Consider the following 17,599-nt stretch of genomic DNA (forward strand, 5'->3'; position numbering starts at 1 on the left):
CCAGCCTCAGGAAAGGCAGCCATGCCCCTCTTGCTCTGCTTCTGTCCTCGGCTCTGCCACACAGAGACTGTGGCACATCCCTGGCTCACCTCTGGCCTCTCTCTTCTCTCCTCTCCCTTTACCTCCTCTCCCTGAGGTGTGGAGCCCCGTGCTGAGCCAGGCACAAAGGGAAGCACCAGCCACATCCACTCCAGTTGATGTGCCTCCCAAGGCAGCTGCCGGCATTGCTGGGGTCCAAAATGGGCTGTGCTTACTTGTATGCGTGCACAGACCAGGAGGTGAGAGATGTCTGCGCCTATGCACACAGGCTGAGGTTTTGCTCTCCTAGAGGGGTACGTGGACGAGATGTGCACACGGGTCTGGGAGTCTGGGCTTGGGAGGTTTGCTCCATCTCCCAGGGTAGGAGGTATAGCATGATGCTGTGGTGGCAGCCAGGTGTCCCAGGTAAGGGGCTGTGGCTGTGCCCTCTCTCTGAGAGTAGGCCAGGAATGGGTAGGGCTTTTCCGGTGTCCTGTCCATCTGGAGGAGTGGCCACTGTAAAGAAATGCCTGCTTACATGTTGTTAGCTCCTGGGTCAGTTCATGCAACAGCTCCAAGACACAGCAGGCACCCCATGTGTGTGGCCCTTCCTCTGTTCAGTGTTACCTGTCAATGTCCATAGTGCTTGGATCCCTCTGTCCCTCTCACTCTCTGACTATCCAGAAATCTCCCAGCCCGGCAGGTAGGCATCCAAACACACCTGCAGAAGCCAGATTCTGTAGGAAATTCACTGAAATGATCATTTCCTTCCCATTTAAAAGGGAAAAATAACATTTGGAGTGATGCTGCGAGTGTGACTTCCCCCGAGACAGCTCTTTTTGTGGCCTCCTTTTGTGGCCTGAAGAAAACTAACTCTGCAAGGAAGGACCAAGGGGCAGCACTCCCTTGTGCCCCAAACACGCAGGGGATGGGGAGCTGCTCTTACACCTGGCCCATGGCACAGCAGCTCTGCTCCAAGGCTGCTCAGGTCTCTCTTTAGGACAGGCAGACTTGGTTCAGCTGCATGCCTGGCTGTCCTGGAGCTTACATAGTAAGGTGGGCTGGCAGGAAGGGAAAGCTCTAGATTTAAAATGACTAATGGAAGAGGGAGAGAAGGGGCAGGTGGAAAGCGGGTGGGAGCCAGAGTTGGCTGGCTTGCTTTGGAAAGCTTGCATGTTTGGTGGATTTTAGATTCTGTTCCCCCCTTCTTCCCCCTCCAGTGATTTCTGGGAACATTCCTCCAGGCTTTGATCTGCATTCCCAATACACTCCAAGTTGGAACAAACTCATGGTTTACCACTTCATGGTTGCTGCAGTTCAGTTACCACAGGCTCCCACCCCCTCTTGTATCTTGGGCTTCTTGGTCATGCTACAACTTCCATGGCACGCCCGAAAGCTGTTTGTTGGGCATGATCACTCATGTCATGCGCTCAGACAACACGATGATGCCCTTATCATTCACGTTAGGAGGCAGGAACATTGCCCATTGGCAGGACAGGACAAACACGTATGTCCATATCCCAGTGGAATTTTCCCCTTGCCAGATCCTTATAGTGCGTGTCAGCCTTCCTCTTTGATCTCCTGCTCTGGTTCATTTCTCAAGCACTAATATTGTCAAGGCAGAACCTGTGCCCAGATAAACTCCTTGTGCTCCTGTCTAAACAGTGTCTTCACGTCGAGATCGTGCCATCCCCCAGGTGCACAGGGGACCAAGGACTCCATGTTGTGCTTGAGTTTATTCTTGTGCTGGTGCAAAGCAGGAATGAAGCCAATTAAGTCATGCAAGTGAAAACATGGTACATTTGAGAAAAGACTCAGGCTTGGACTCTCCCTTCCCACACAGAAATCTGCGGCTGGTCCTACTGTGGTGTCACCTGGAGGTGTCTCTAACGTGGTCTTTACTGCCTTACTCCATCCCTGAGGAGGAGACTATGCAGGCCTGTTTCTAACCTTGCTCCCCGTGCCCCCACCAAATGCCTGTTCCAACTCGATAGATTGATGGCATTCGTTTCTTTTGTTTATGGTCCTCAAGCCAGTTTTCAACCCACACGAATGTTCATATGCAAGCTAGTTCAGATTCGTTTGCCAAGTAACATTTAATAAGACAGAACTCCTTATTGAACAGCCCAGCACAGGACACTAAATGCTTTCACTCCATCCCCTTATGTTATAAACTGTCAAGGTTTTCAGGGCAGATTTGTTCACTTCAAGCCTTCTGAGTAGTTTTGACTTCTGAGTCCACTCTGGGTGCCTCACTTGGGATACCCCAGGACAGAGTTAGCTGTTTGGAAGACTATTTTCAGGAAAATTAGGGCCAGAGATCCTCATTCACAAGGATTTTTCAAATGCTGAACTCTATCCCCAGCATTAATGGAAAAGAAGAGAACTGAAATCTCTAAACTTTCACAACATTTTGAAGTTGACTTGGGCCTTTTCAGCAAATCCATGAACTTGGATTCATTTGTCTATGTGCACAATGGAGAACCTCTTAGGAGCCCTACTCTCCTGTCCTCACCGGTCCCTTGGCCGACATCTGCCTCCACACCATGCCAGGTTGCACAGGGCTGACCTTTGGAAGGCTTCATGTGAGGAATTATCCTTTAAACCTCTGTGCTGTTGCCCACCCACTGCACTGACGACCAGTGATGTCCTCTGCCAAGGAGCAATGTCAACCAGGAGAACATAAATTCCTGGATGAACCAGGACTGGCTGTCTTGTCTCTAAAGGGTTGTAGAAGAGCCACAGCATTGTGTTCAGTCGCAGCATGCTGGTGCCTTAGGAGCTGTATCTTGGGGAAACCACAGTGCCCCAGCATTCAGAGGACCTGCACCTCACAGATCAGTGCCCCTCGCCCACAGCCATCTGGAAATGGAGAGCTGTGTCAAGTGATGCAGTCACCAAGGGAGCAGTAATGCTGCTACCAAATCTCAGCATGGCAAAGCAAGGTCCTGCTGCCCTGAGAGGGATCACAACAAGCTCATGGCCCTGCAAGCATTTCTCTCTCCTCCAGAGATCTCTGCAGCCAGCTGTGTCATGGAAAAACACCAAAGCTGCTCTCCCGGGAGTACTCTACTCCAGGCATGTCACTGCACTGCCCCAGGAAAGGCACTTCCCCATTGTTCCAGCACACTTGAACACAGCCCAGCAATGTCAGCACCCCTTGACACAGCAGAGCTGTCACTCCGGGAGTCAGACCCAGTGTCACTGCAGTGCTGCCTCTCGCAGGAGTGAGGTTGCCTTGGAGTGAGACCCTGTGCTGGACAATACCCTCAAGGCTGGATGTCTCAGGTGCCTGGGAGGTGATGTGAGTGGTGGTGGGAGCTCCAGCACCAGGCAGGGGAGCACTGGGGCCGTGCTGGTGCCCCATAACCCATGACAGCTCCACCAGCATATCCACCTGCAGGGAAGAGGAATGGGATGGGAGTGTCTTCCCCAGGGGAAAGGGAGGAGTAGAGTGCTGCTCTGTTCACGTTGCCAGCAAACACGCTTGCATTTCATTCTGTTGTGCTTTTATGCTGCTTCTTGGCCTCCAGTCCCTTGAGCTGCAAGAGCTGCCTGGGAAAGGGAACAGCCTGCAAGGGGAGGCCACGGGTCCTGCGCCTGCTGTAACCGAAGCACTGCAGAGGCATGGCACTCCCCATGATGGTGAGTCCCTCGGCCCTCAGGGCCTGCGAAGAGGCAGGTGAAAGAGCCAGTGGCTGGGAAGGGGTCTGATCTTGCCGCTGTGCCCTGGAGCAGGAGGTGAATGGCAATGAACACCTGCCTTTGGCTGCAGTTTCTCTTCTTGGCATCAGGCTCTCGTGTTTGGATTCAAAGCGCGGTAACAAAGCCCTTGCCGGCGAACACATTTCAACATGTTATTATTCCCAGGCTGGCTTTCAAGATCCTCTTTCTATTCCTTCTGTACTGATTGCTCTTGTTTCTCTTGGCTCCCAGCTCTGGCTTTTCAGGCTTCATTAACTGGAATTTATTAGCAACTTTAAACATTCTTCCTGCTGCCAGAAAGAAAGAAAAGAGAAAAAAAGAAAAAGAAAAAAAAAAGGAGAGAAACAAAGAGGAGAAACACTAAACTCCAGGCTGCTCCCTGTCTGTGTGAGGCCCAGGTCTGAACACCTCTGTACCAGAGGGAAGGACCGGTGGGTGTCCCCGCAGCCTCTCTGGCCTCCGCTGTGTCCCCTGCTGGAGGCAGGAGGTGACAGGGAGCAGAGGAAGCCTCGCAGACAGGAGTGCAGACTGATGGACAGCCATCACAGCCCCATCACAGCCATCAGAGAGAGGTCCTCAGTGGTGGCACATTTTCAAAGCAAGCTTAGACTGAAGAATCCGGTCTCTTGGCAGCCTCCGAACTTGAGCGCTAATTGCATCCGCAACACCTTCCCGAGCAGCTTGCAGTACGAATTAATGACTAACAGGTCCCGGCACACCTGAGAGGCCCTTTCCCGTCGCTGAAAGGATGGGTAAATAGAGGCACTGGCAGGGAAAATCTTTTCACCAAGACCACACAGTGGGTGAGAAGTTTGAGCTGGAGCAGTCCTGGTGCCCTCGTCTGTGCCATAACCACTGTGCTGCCTCTGATCCCTTGTGAGACATGACCTTTTGGTCTCTGGGGGGAGCTGGGCCAATGCAGGGGCCAGAGGCTGGCTGGTCATCGTGGTGTGGCCTTCACTCTGAAGCCCCCTGCTAGCAAGCCCCCAACTGGGGCTCACCTGGATCCAGCAGCTCTCATTCACAGTGCTCCACGGCAGCCTGCAGGCTGTGCAGTCCGGCACATTCGTCCTCAGCATCAATGGGATGCACATGCTTCATCTACCCCTTTTGGCAGCTTTCTTTCCCCCTCCCACTATTCCTGTTCCTCACTTGAACCACAGCTGACCAGCCCAGTGCGTAAGCTGAGCCTTGAGTCCAGCTGATCTCTGACTTCCATGAAATTCTGCCTTCATGGGGAGCCTGAGATGGTGCTAAACTTGAAGCACAGAAGGAGGAGGCTCAGTAAAAGGAGACGTGTTGAAACACTAGCTCTTCGCCAAGCACTGGGACCCTGCAGCAAGGGGGCTAGAGCTAATGAGAAAGAAGACTGGTGGCAGCAGAGCAGGAGAGGAGCTATGAAGAGCTCATGGAGGAGGCAGAGGAACATGGACTGTCTCTGACTATCGGAAAGGATGGAGGTGACAGATCTGTAAAGGTTCAAGGGCCAGGGGTGACAAGGAGTCTTTCAGATGTCTCTGAGGATTAGAAGGTAAAAATGCCTCTAATATACAAGAGTTTCCAGGGGACCTGAAAAAGAGTTTGAAAATCTGTGTGGAATTTGGCAACTATTTTTGGCTGAAGAGCCTGTGATTTTTTTTTATTTTTTTTTTTCAAGCACCTTGTTTAAGGCACCTTTGCAATAAAGCTTTTCAGTTTTCATTTTGAAATGATTTTTTCTTTTCAAGTTTGACTCAAAGTAAAAGAGTAAATGTTAAGAAGCAATCCAAAAATGAAACGGAATATTTTATTTCAGGTCCAAGGAACTCTTTTGGGTTGACTAAAGCCTTAGAGCATCAGTTTTGGTTCACTCTGAGTTGAATTTTGCAATTTTTCTCTTTAGTTGCTGAGTCCTCAAGCCTGTTTCTGAGTTTATCATGGATATAAAGGGGAACATAACAGGGTATGAGGCAGGCTGGGACTCTGAGATCATCCCAAATCCCCAGAGATGAGAAACCTACTGAAAGGTTTCCATCTGATTAAAGACAGGCAATTGCAGCAAGGACAGGCTGCAGCAGAGCCGTATTTATTGTCAGCCCTTCTCTGCCTGGAGGTCAGGCAGGCAGGCACACTGGCAGGTCTTCCTCCTCCCCAGGGAGCACTGACACAGACCCCCGGCCTGTCCCTCACTGCTCAGCAGGGTTTTCTGGTCTTCACTGACCCAGTAAGCTCCAGCACAGGCAGTTCTTCCATGGGGGGAGTGCACAGAAGACTTGGTCTTGTGCTACAGGTCACCCTGCCAGACCCAAGGGGATATGTTCAGAGTAGATGAGATCTGCAGAGATCTGAGCTATGAAAGCTGAACAAATTTCTGTTGGGGATGTGCAAACAGACAGGATTTGTTTGCTTGATTCTTGTGCACATCTTGGCATGGGAGTGATCCCATCCTGAATGTGAAGGTCCTGATGTAATGTTTTGGGATGAAGTTTTGGTAAAAAACATAGGTGAAAAGAGCAGGGGAAATGCCAGGTAAGTCATCTCACTGGTCCATGACAGCCCTATGAATAATATATATGCATACACAATTGCTATCTAGATGTTGATGTTGAAAGGATCACATTTATTTCCTGATATTACATAAAAATCCTTCTTTCCTTTATTGATTTCATATAATTCAGTTGATTTCCATAATTAACTATATTATTGCTATCAAATTTAAGTATGAATTGGATATGAATAGATATATACTGTTGCAGTTTCCATTTCTTCTCCTAACTGTGGTGTTTTTTCCTACTCAAAATACCTTTGCTTTCCAAATGAGGAGTTGTGTGGCATTTTGAACCTCTAGTAAAATGTTCTTTAACAACTTCCAATTATTTTTCAGATTTTCCTGTTTAAATTTTTCTTCTTCATCTGTTTCATACATAATTATTTTTGGCTGCGGGAAGCTGGCTCTATTGGAGTCAATGAATATTTATTCATTGCTGGTTGAGACTGTTCTGTTTGCACATGACATGTAATCAGGATTTGTTCCTAGCCCACAAACATGTAATCATGCTTGCAGCAAGACAACCTTTAATTGTATACAACAGAGAACACGGTCTGTGTGTGTGAGAATCTGTACTGTCCCCAGTGAATGCCTTGGGTGTCCACGCTTCAACACAGATGTTGACAAAATGAAAGAGGAAGGCTACAGGATGGATGCAAGATCTTGGAAAACCCACCTCCCGGGGTAGCCTGAACTGCAGAGCTAAAGGAGGATAAAAAAATGATGCCTGCTCAGTCTGTAAAGGGCTAATAGGATGGGGAATTCAGGTAGCTGGGGTCCTTACAAGTCTAATGAATACCAGATATAGACACGCAAAGATGATTTGAAAGAGCATTTGAAGCTAAAAACCTGTAGTAGGATCTGATAAGTAGGAGATCTGACCTGTTAAGAGAACAATGAATGTTGGTATCTGGTCTGGTCTCTTTTGTCAATACCAAATGTTCAGAGAAGCAAGTCCTTGGGATGTGTGTCCACATGAGCATGCACAGATGTGCATGGAGAGGATTTTCTGCTCATGCCAGTGGTGCCGGAGCAGTGCACACAGCCACACGGTGCAGAGGCTCAGGGCAGCCAGGTGGCAGCAGGTCAGCACGTCAGCCTGTGCCCGTCAGTGCCATTGCACAGCATTACAGGGTGAAGGCCATTCAGAGTCGCTCCACTACTGCCAAGAGCAGGAGCATAGGTAACAGAGTGCGCGGGACAGTGTTTGTTGCCTGTCTGCAAAATGCCTCCTTTCCAGGTAGTGCAGACAAATTTTCTGTAAGAAATTCTGCCAGTTTGGAAACTACCATTTTTGAAAAGTCTGTGTCATCTGTGGTGTTGGCTTTGAGGAATGATTCAGTAAGGTCAAAGTGTCTCATTCAGACGTTAAACTGTTGTAAATGTTATATATACAGTAAGTTTACAACACATACATCAAATGCAACATTAATATTAGTATTTCATGCTATGTAATAATAATGTTTTGAAGAAACTGCATTTTCCAGCTATTGTGTTGAAAGGAGCAACAGCATGAGAACAACACCTGGAGGTATTTCTCATGGTCAAGTGGAATAAGACCATACAGGTGCAATTTACCCATGAAGAAATGGCCAACCTCAAACTTTTGCCCCCCAGGCTCTCATTTTTGGGGCTCCCAAGGGATTCCAGTGGTTGCTAATGCTGGTGGTTAATTTCACACTTTCAGAAGCGGGGCCACTCCTTCACTGACACACAGCCACATGCCGATCCCTGGGGATTGTGCTTGCTGCTGTGCCTGAGTGTGCCTGCTCAGACCTCAGCGCACACCGGTGCACGACGGGACACCCCAGCCTCTAGGGCTGATTGTTTTGGACTTGTATTACCCAGGCAAAGCGCCCAGGACCCATCATGGCTTTGGTCTGCAGGTGGCTGTGAGGGGACCCTGTGTGCAGAAGGGTGAATGAAGCTTCCTGCTTTCTAGCCCTGCTCTGAGGTACATTGATCGTTTTCGCATAATGGATTCGTTCTTTTATTCTGGCATCTGGCACGTGCAGCATAGCCTAAAGGTAGTATCCCCACTCAAACCCCTACAGCTGGAGTAGCAATTAATCCCCTCCAGTGCCCAGCCTGCTTCCATCTCAGACTGTGGCTCCAGTGGAAGCTCTGGGGGTTGTTGTCTGAGCCCCAGGCACCCTCCAGCACAACCCAACCCCAGGCTCTGCATGGGGCCGCTCCATACTTACAGCTCCTCCAGGAAGCGCAGGTGTCGGAAGGTGCTGGGCTGCAGCTGGCTGATGTTGTTCATGCTCAGGTCTCTGGGGGAAGAAAGACAGAAGTCTCGGATCAGTCACGTTGTGGTTTGCACAGAACAAATCCCTATGCCAGGCTCTGTGTCCCCTCTCGGTTAACAGGGAAAGCACTTCAGTGGAGAAACCCCTGCAAACTGAAAAGCATTAGCTTTTATTGTTATAGCTTTTTTATATATTAGCTTTTTTTTTTATTATCACAGCCCAGGTTCTGCCTGCAAAGGGATGGAGAGGAGTGGCATGACCACTGGCCACAGAAATACACCTTTGGGCCCAAGGAAATGCATTCTCACTCCGGTATATCCTCAATTGGGCATATCCTATTGGAAAGGCCTGCTGGAAACTGGAAAACAAACAAACAAACAAACAAAAAAAAGCCAGGAATGAGACCTAGGTCTGCCCCATGGGTGGCAAAGCCTGAGTTCAGGAGGCTGGGGGAATCTGTGTGGTTGTGCCTGTTTCAGGCTCTGTGATCTCCCGCTAGAGGCTTACCCCCAGCTGCTTAGGGTCGGACAGACCCTCACGGAGGAGGCAGTGCCAGGACCTGTGGGGTCTACAAGCCCTGCTTGAGCCCTTAGCACATACGCAGTCACTGCAAGCTGCTCACTGCAGCGCTGTTGTCATTTTAGGATATAAGAGTAGCAAAAGTCCGCAGCAAACAGTGCATTCGGCTAGCTGGTAGTTGAGATAAACAAACAAAAAAAAAACCAACAAGGATGCTTTTGGGTTCTGCGCCTCTTTAGGGGGTCTGATACTAACTTGCTGCAACCCTGCCCTTGTGGGCAGCTGACAGTGAAGAAAACCATGCTTATTAAACAAGTCTGAGCAAGCTGTGTCCAGATAACTGCAAGTGAGCACCAGGTTTCAAAGCTGTGAGGAAAAATGAGGCTGAATTAAAAGCTGGCAGAGTTAAAACCAGTGGGAACTGAATGAGCCATATCCCCTACCAAGCAAAGCAATCCGAGTCAAATGTCATCTAAGGCTCTGGGTAGATTCCTGTGAGGCGGAAGGGGCTATTTTTGATCATTGTGTACAGATGGGACAGCACCTGGCTCCATCAGTCCTAGTCTAAGAGGCAGAGACAGAAAAGTGTTTCTCTTGTGATGTAAGAATAACAAGGCACACACATACATACACCAAAAAAAAAAAAAAGACATTTTACTTTATTCTTCCTCCAGTAAATCTCACAGACCTGTAGGAATTTTCCTTGTTTTTGGACAAATGCATGAAGGATTTGTATGAAGGACAAGGACTGATGCTAAGCTAGAAGCATGAAGGAGAAAAGCTTCCCATAGCAAACCCCTGCAATACCAGAGGGACCTCTCTGAGCTGGCTGCTATCTGTGCAAATTTAACATGATGTGATCTGCACATCATCATTTTAACTGAGATGCTGCAGACCCAACATGTGAGACACGGGGAAGATCTAAAATCTCCCTTTACAGTTTCTCTGGAGATGTGTCTTGTGACAAAACCATGCAGTTGCATGAGTGCTATTTGAAGACACTCCAGGCAAATACTTTTTAAATTTTTTTCCTTATAACTTTTCTCCTCTTCAAAGAAGTGGTGGAAAAATCCCTAAAAATAAAAAGAGAATTCAAAGATCTTTTGTCAGGGTGAATGCAAAAATAGTTATTGTCCTTATTGTTCCTTATGCAACTCTACATTCTGTATTTGGATGATCCTGTGATATAATAGAAGGGTTAAAATACTATTTTGTTCTGCTTCTATTTTTATTTTTAAATCCCTAGGGGCAGTTGCTACTTAGCACCCATTAAAACATCTTTTTTTTCTACATCAAAGTGTCTCTTGTTTATGTTGTAATGAATCAGTCTGATGTTTTGACATGTTGTGAAACAATGTAAAAGTAATGAAAAATAGCATAAAATGAAAGGCTATGAAACAAAACACAGATCTGAAACGTTCAAGATCTCCTTGAAATGCGGAGGCCTATTCCTCAAGTTGCCTTCAGCTGGCAGTGTAGGGAATACTCCTTGCTCCCAGCAGGAGAAGACACTTTCCTGGCATCGTGTAATTCAGCCAGGTGCCAGTGCTTTCCTGGTCCTGCTGGGGACAGCAGCCATCACGGACAGCCTGTGGTGTGCACAGGGAAGAGTTTGGGTCATTTTATTTAATAATCTTTGATGTTTTGGGTGTTTGGATGCTGTGGTTGTTTGTGGTTCTCCTGCAAGACTCAAGCACAACGCATCTATATTTACAATACTAAAAAGAGGAGTTCCATAGTGCAAACCTTGGATGTGAGCTGCTTGACAATGAAAGGCGAAGCAAAAAAAGACTCAGCTTCAGGGCTGCATTTACCATGAATTCTCCAGTGTGATACCCACAGAGCCCCCATGGAGCACCTCTAAAGCAGCAGACGTCCCGTGTGAGCTGGTGTGTTGGAGCGGCCCTGGTGTGAGGAGAGCACAGAGGGGATGGTGTGAGGACAGCTGATGTGAAGGAAGATGGTGTGCCTCCAAGGGCTGGAAATGAACTTCCTGAGCATGGTCCTGGACTCGATGATTTTGCTAGCCACAAAAGCACGAGATGTTTCTCCACAGGCTGTCCATGCTTGTGTGAAAGCAGAGGCACAGGATTCCTGCCTGCAGTGTTGTGGGAATAAATGTTTGACTTATTACTCACGTAAAGATGTTGACTTATTGCTGTGCTTTCCCAAGCTCATGTTTTTCCTCTTAGTAATGTCTCTTGTGTTATGTACATCCCCAGTGCATGTAAGAGTGGAAATGCTTCCTGTCAGGGTAATCAGGGAAGCTATTTATCTCTTCAAGTGTTTGGGGGTGGTTACTTCAGGCAGCCACATTTGGTTCATTTTAAAAGGAACCCATGGTATTTGAACCTTGTTGGGTATTTTCTTTTTCAGCAACATCTGGCAGACGGGTTAGGGATTCATGGGCTACATGGATGACAGACTCCTCTGACCTTTCTCAGGTCTGCCAATGACTTTGGCTTTACAAAACAGCTCTCTCTTCACTAGCATCTACAGAAGTCAAACACGTGTTGGGTTACTGGTATCTAAGCATGGCTATTGCCATATGCACTGGTGAAGCCACCAAACAGCTAGGAACCATACCACAGCAGGTATTGCAGGAACCCACAGTAAACATTATTCAGATCCCAAAGTCCCTTAAACTCAGAATCAGAAGGGTAGAAGAGGAAAGAGGGTGCTGCAGCTTCATCCAGGCTTGCAAAGGAGGGCCAGCAGAGGAACCGTCCAGTTGCTTGTCTTTGAGTCCATGAGGCCACACTGCATTGCACTGGGACAACCCATCACTCCCTGCCCCAGAGCTTTCCATCTCTTTCACCAGCAACTGGCCTGTCTGTCCTCTCTGCAAGCTACCAAATAAAAGCAGGAAACCTTTTGCTTCAAGTCATTTTGTGTAGCTGTGTGTAGTATGAAATGCCAACAGTGAAGTAACACAAGTTCCCAGAACCAAAACGTGGTTCTGGTACCACCTACATTCACCCATTGAGCACCTCTTGCATTAGGTGTTAAAGTTACCTATGCTTTCCAATGGCACTGCACCAAAGCCATCAGGGCTATAATTAGTGTGATTTAACACCCCCCCACCCCCCCTCCTTCCCCAACTAATTCTAAACATTTATTGTAAGCATTTCTAACTTGTACCTGCAGGAAAACTGAGACACAGTTCATGGAAACTGAGCCCATGTGATTCAGCCTCAGACCTTACAACTCTGGCCCTCGAGGGGTTCCTTAAATTATTTGCTTTGATGTCACCTTCTTTCATGAACAACCTTTGATTATTCACGGATTAGCTGATCTTCCTTACCAAAAAGTGATGTGACACACAGCATGCTTTGGGTACTCCAGTAAGGCTGCCTGCAATTTCCTCTACCAGCACTATGAGATGGGTGCTAGAGTGTTTTAGTTCAGGAATGATACAAGATTTAAAGATCAAAGGAATTTATCTTTGGCATAATTGCTCTGGCAGGTGGGATGCCAGCCCGTGGTGGTGCTCCAAAATGGGGAGCCAGGGATGTCCCTGCCGGGAGCAGCATGGTCCCACCAGGCTCTGTCCTGCTCCGGTGAAGGTGGGACTTCTATTTGTGGGACCTTGTAGTGTGTGCTCTTAGGCCAAAAGGGAGGTTTTTCAAGTTACAATATGGGGGCCTGCATAAAGGTCACCCTGCAATACTCGTCCGAGGTAGGTCTAAGCATTGTCCCCAGTATGCACCTCTAGGGGCAGCAGGATAGATGTCTCCCTCAGACTCAAGGTGTCTAAAAGCTAGCCACAAAACTGGGGAGAGATGAACCCTTCCCATAAACCTCTTCCCAAGCTATTGGCAAAGAGTTTCCCCAGAGATGCACTCTATAAATTAGCACCAGCAGATGTCAACAGACCTAAAGCAACACAGGATGAGGCCACGCTAGAGTAGCACAGTGAGATTGTGGCTGCTCAGCCAGGAGGGTTTGAAGATGAAATCTGCAGTGATATGGTTTTGGCAGAGGTCAAGCACATAACTTTCAGAGGCAGACATGCATCTGGTTCAAGATCTGTGAAGTGCACATGACCACAGAGAGACGCTGTTCTCTTGGAGGCAATCACGGGGCTGGGCGAAGACATTCCCCAGCCATTTCTTTCTTTACCCTGAAGGAGCAGAAAGTCTGGTCGTTAGCTTCAGTCGCCTAAAGTGCTCTCCATGAGTCCCTCTCACTCAGCATGATGAGAAGCATGTGTCCTCCTGCCATGAGAGCACAGCGGTAGCAGCAGATCTTTGCTCTACAAGGTTTCTGTAAGCCTGGCATGAGGTTCAAGGGGCAGACCTTCAGGGACTCAGTGGCAGAGTACACTGTGGGCTCTCATGTTCTTTCATATTTGAATGAAATCCCAGCCATCTAGCAACATCTGGCAGTGAAGACAGACATTGCCCAAGCCACTGGACAGGATTTTCAGTATTCAGGGAAACAGACCTTGTGATCCTCTTTTATAAGGAGGCAAGGTCACTCCAGAGAACGTATCCGACTGCTGTCCTCAGGTTCTGAGCCTTCAGGAAGCTAATAAGAATCCCAAATGGTGACTATCTTCTCAAGCCCTAAATTGATCTTCTATATCAACATCTTCACATTCTTCAAGAAGTTCAGGATACTAATGTGATCTCTTCCCAGCCTGGTCTCAAGCCCAGCTCCTCTCAATGTTGGTGCTGAATACATGAGTTCCTGGACCATAAAATAGAGCTTCCTTACACTCAGGCACTTGAACAGAAATTTTTAAGATGATTGTGGGGAGAAGCTAACAACCGGGTGTTCTCTCGATTAATTGATTGCACAATAACACATTAAAGCATCCCAGTTCTGGTCCAACAGTATGATTTCTGTGGGAGCGGTATAAACCACACCAAAATTCCCATATTTATCCCAGAAAGGTCCAACACTGGACCTGTTCTTGCAAGGCATGAAGCACTCTTGTCTTGCTGAAATCACTAGGAGATGAGCAATGTCTCTATCTATCTTCTGGCCACTCTCATTAACATCCAGTAAAAAAAGCACAAATAAACCACCCTTAAAAAAGAAGCCCAAAGGCAATAAATGATGGTTTTAGAAATTCTTCAGATTGTACGAGAGTGATTCATAAAGGTTCTTGTTATCTCCTTTCCTCTGTATCTCGAAATCTCCAAGGTCACCACAAAATGCCTGGATTGCTTGGGGTAAAGCTGGGGCTGCCGACAGAATGGTACTTGGAGCCATACAGCCAGCTGAAATTTTTCCTAAAAGCCTGCAGGTTGAAAACTCTGTTAAAGGTAGTCTCCATAAAGAAAAAGAGAAAGGGAAGATAAAGAGATCAAAGCAGTAAGAGCTCATTTGCATTCCACCATATCTGGAGGCACCAGCCCTATTTCAATCCCATATCACTGCAATAGGCAAGAGCAGGACGTGTTTTTACTCCCACCTCTCCATGTTTGAAAATAGATCAGTCATCTTAGATCATCCCCCACGTGTAGGCCCTATCCGAGATCTCCACAGTGTTTCAATAATAAAGACTCCACCAAGGCCAGTTTGCCAGGGTGAGATTAAGCCCATCCCTACACCAGCAGATCTTCAGAAGTCTGGTCTGCGCAATGAGTAGCAGTGACCTACGGCAAGCATAACTCCCTGGCAGCGCTCACTAATCCATTCCAGCTCTTCCCCTAGCTGCCCTGGCTCTGCTCTGTGTTATGTGCCCTCCATGCATGAAAGCAGAAAGGGGCTGAGCAGAGGTAGCGCAGTTCTGTCCCTGGAAATGGTCGATATGAGAACAAGAAGAAATGACCATTAGAAGCCACAGAAATAACCTTTAGAAGCCATCTGCCAGACCAGGGCTGTAGGTGAACACTGATTTTTTATTTATTTATTTTTTTTCCAAAAAGGCAAAACTTGAATCTTGCTAAATGTATTCCTAGAGACTTTTCTCCAAGGTTCTAGGACATGGGCTCCCAGTGTCCTGGCTGCTAATTCCCACGTTACCAAAATCTGCATGGCAATAGAAGGGGAAAGCACTTGTGCTGTGACAAGGCAGGAAGAAGATATCTTATGAGCAGGGTGGGCATCGACATCCTCTGGCCTGCAGGCATACAAGTGCCCTGGTGCTTCCAGTGACTGTTCGGGTAGAGCTGCTTGGGATGGAGTCAGAGAGCCTCGAACACCGCACCGAGGGGGAGCCTGACAGAGCCTCCACCCAGCCCCTCTGCTCTCACCTCCCCGACAACGCAGGCACTGCCCCAGGCTGCTTTGGGTTGGTTGCGTGTTGGGCAAAGAGTGAATTTTTTATTTCCGATATGATTCTGTAAGTTTGTCTTTTTGGTGGTTTCCATGAGACAGAAGCCCAGAAAGAATTGTTTTCTGTTGATCAAAATTCCTTAAAGCAATAGGAAAAAGATATTTTTTCCAGTTTTGACATTAAAAAGAAATCATTACAGAAAAAAAAAATCATTTGGAAAGAAAAAACATCTTCTGTCTTGGAAGTGTCCAAACAGGACTTCTCAGCCTTACTAAAATTCTGTTTTTAAATGATTTTTTTTTAAACATAATGGGATTCAGAGTTGGCCAGTGTTTGGAGCTGGATCAGCATAAACCTTCCTTAGTGTGAACACATCAAAAGCACCAAAATGACTTCTGATCTAAAAAGAAATATTGGGTCATGAATGAGAGCAAAGAACTTTTTTTAAGCAAGAAAAATGAGGCTTGCATCAAATGTCCTTCGGAGAGGAGAAACAACTTTCCTTCAGGCTTTCTCACAGCCCAGCAACTTCCAGAGTTTGAGGAACTAAATGGCCCCCACTAGAACCCTGGGAAGAGCCTCATATTCCCTGTGTCCAAGTACAAGTTCATTCCCTGCCCTTCTCCAGGTGGAGGCTCCAGCTCCCTGCTTGCTGACCTCTTTGGGAGCAGGGCAGGTCACTGCCAGGGAAGGTGAAAGCTCGCTCTGCCCCAGAGCAGGTCTCCTCCTTACACCCAGTGCAGCTACCAGGGCAAGGCAGAAGCACCTTCCTCTCTGCTGCCCAGCCAAAGCCTTTTCAAAGAGCTAAAGAGCAGCAAACAGCAAACAAATGCCATTGGAGCATCCCTCACATTCCCCACACAAATGTCCTTGGAATCAACTTCGTCAAGGAAATGCTCTGCTTTCGAATTGGCATCTTTTGCCTTGCTTGGAGCAGGATATTTATAAAGACAAATGCTGTGTTGAGAAACTATTACCCAGCTCTGCTCTGGGACACGAGCCACGCTCGCCTGAGGGCTGGCTGGGGGGCACAGTGCTGTGTCCCAGGAAGAGCAGTGCAGAAGGGGAGAAAGCTGGGCAAGGCAAGCCAAGGGTGGCTGCAAGGCACACTCTGGAGAGCCAGAAGCTCCACAGCCAGCAGACTGGGGCTGTTCTGCAACCTGCAGTGCCTGAGAAGGCAACTTGTGCATCACAGCCTGCCCTGCCTGCTCCAGGCTCCTGCCCAGCACCTCCAAGGAGACCTCTGCAGGCAGTTTACCCTGCAATGTGCAGGACTGATTTTCTCTTCAGACCAGTAAAAGGCTTCACAGTCCCCCCTGTGCCACTTGCACAGCTAACGTGGGAGGAAGTAATGGGAGCACAATGGTCGAATTGGTGATCCAGTCTGCATGATGGCACCAGAAGTGACTCGCTATGGGAATGTTCCTGGAAGAGTAAATGATCCACCTGGAAGGTATGGCTTCTTGGATTGCACCAGAAAAGCAGACAATGAAAGAGCAGACAGAACATAGGAGAGGGAACAGGATCTAAGGAACCAGGTCCGTGTAGAGATGAAGACACCAGGACTCTTCTGCTTGGCCAAGAGAGGTGTGAAGAGAGGTGTGACAGAGAAGATGATGCTGGTTTGATGCACTAGGAGGATGGACTTTTAAACTACAAGTTACTGGTATAGAATTTTATAGGCATCATAATAAAAAACTCCTGTTATTAAGAGACAAGCAGTCAAGACAAATTAATAAGGAATAGATCTACCTGTCACTATTCAGAGTGATTGTGTAAAACCACATCTAGCTTAAGGATGAATAAATCACCAATTCATAGGACTGGGACATGAGGGTCCAGCCAGATTAGAGAAATGCCTTTCCCCAGTTTTTTTCCTGCAATCCTAAGCAAAAACATGAGTTCCTGTACAGGCTTCTACAAGCTTTGCTGAAGACTAAAGTGCTCCCACTTCATTGCTCTGACTGCCCCATATCTGGGTTCAGTGGGTTTTTGGTTTGGCCCAGGATGTTCTTCAGAGGACTGTGTCAGCCATGGTAGATTAAGATGTTTTTCAGAGCATGCCCTTTGGGCACAGCTCAGTACCCATGCCTGATTCGAGGCACTTGCTGAGATCCCTGGTCCTCTTCTAGGAGCAGGCTGGGATGAAGCTAGCATGGTCTGCACACACACACACCCACCACAGACATGCTTTTAACTGCATATCAGGGGCACATGCAACCACTGTCATCCACTTCCTTTCTTTCATAGCACTAAAGGTTGTGCAAGGTGCGTTTGGCCCTGCATATCCTGGCAAAGCGTCAGCTGGAAGTCTATGGAGAGGCAGTATTGGATTAGGGAAAAAGCTCT

The 17,599-nt window shown here is 47.7% G+C and overlaps 1 protein-coding gene across 1 annotated transcript in view; it reads right to left on the reverse strand.

Moving 5' to 3' along the window:
• Positions 1 to 17,599, reverse strand: part of LGR6 (leucine rich repeat containing G protein-coupled receptor 6) — a 136,116-nt gene that overhangs the window by 76,254 nt on the left and 42,263 nt on the right. Inside the window, exon 2 of the mRNA XM_035561359.1 lies at positions 8,455 to 8,526. Within this exon, the coding sequence (XP_035417252.1) occupies positions 8,455 to 8,526 (72 nt within the window). The remainder of the gene's footprint in view (positions 1 to 8,454; positions 8,527 to 17,599) is intronic.

Source organism: Cygnus atratus, chromosome 24 (genome assembly GCF_013377495.2).
Source record: "Cygnus atratus isolate AKBS03 ecotype Queensland, Australia chromosome 24, CAtr_DNAZoo_HiC_assembly, whole genome shotgun sequence".
NCBI classification, from domain to species: Eukaryota; Metazoa; Chordata; class Aves; order Anseriformes; family Anatidae; genus Cygnus; species Cygnus atratus.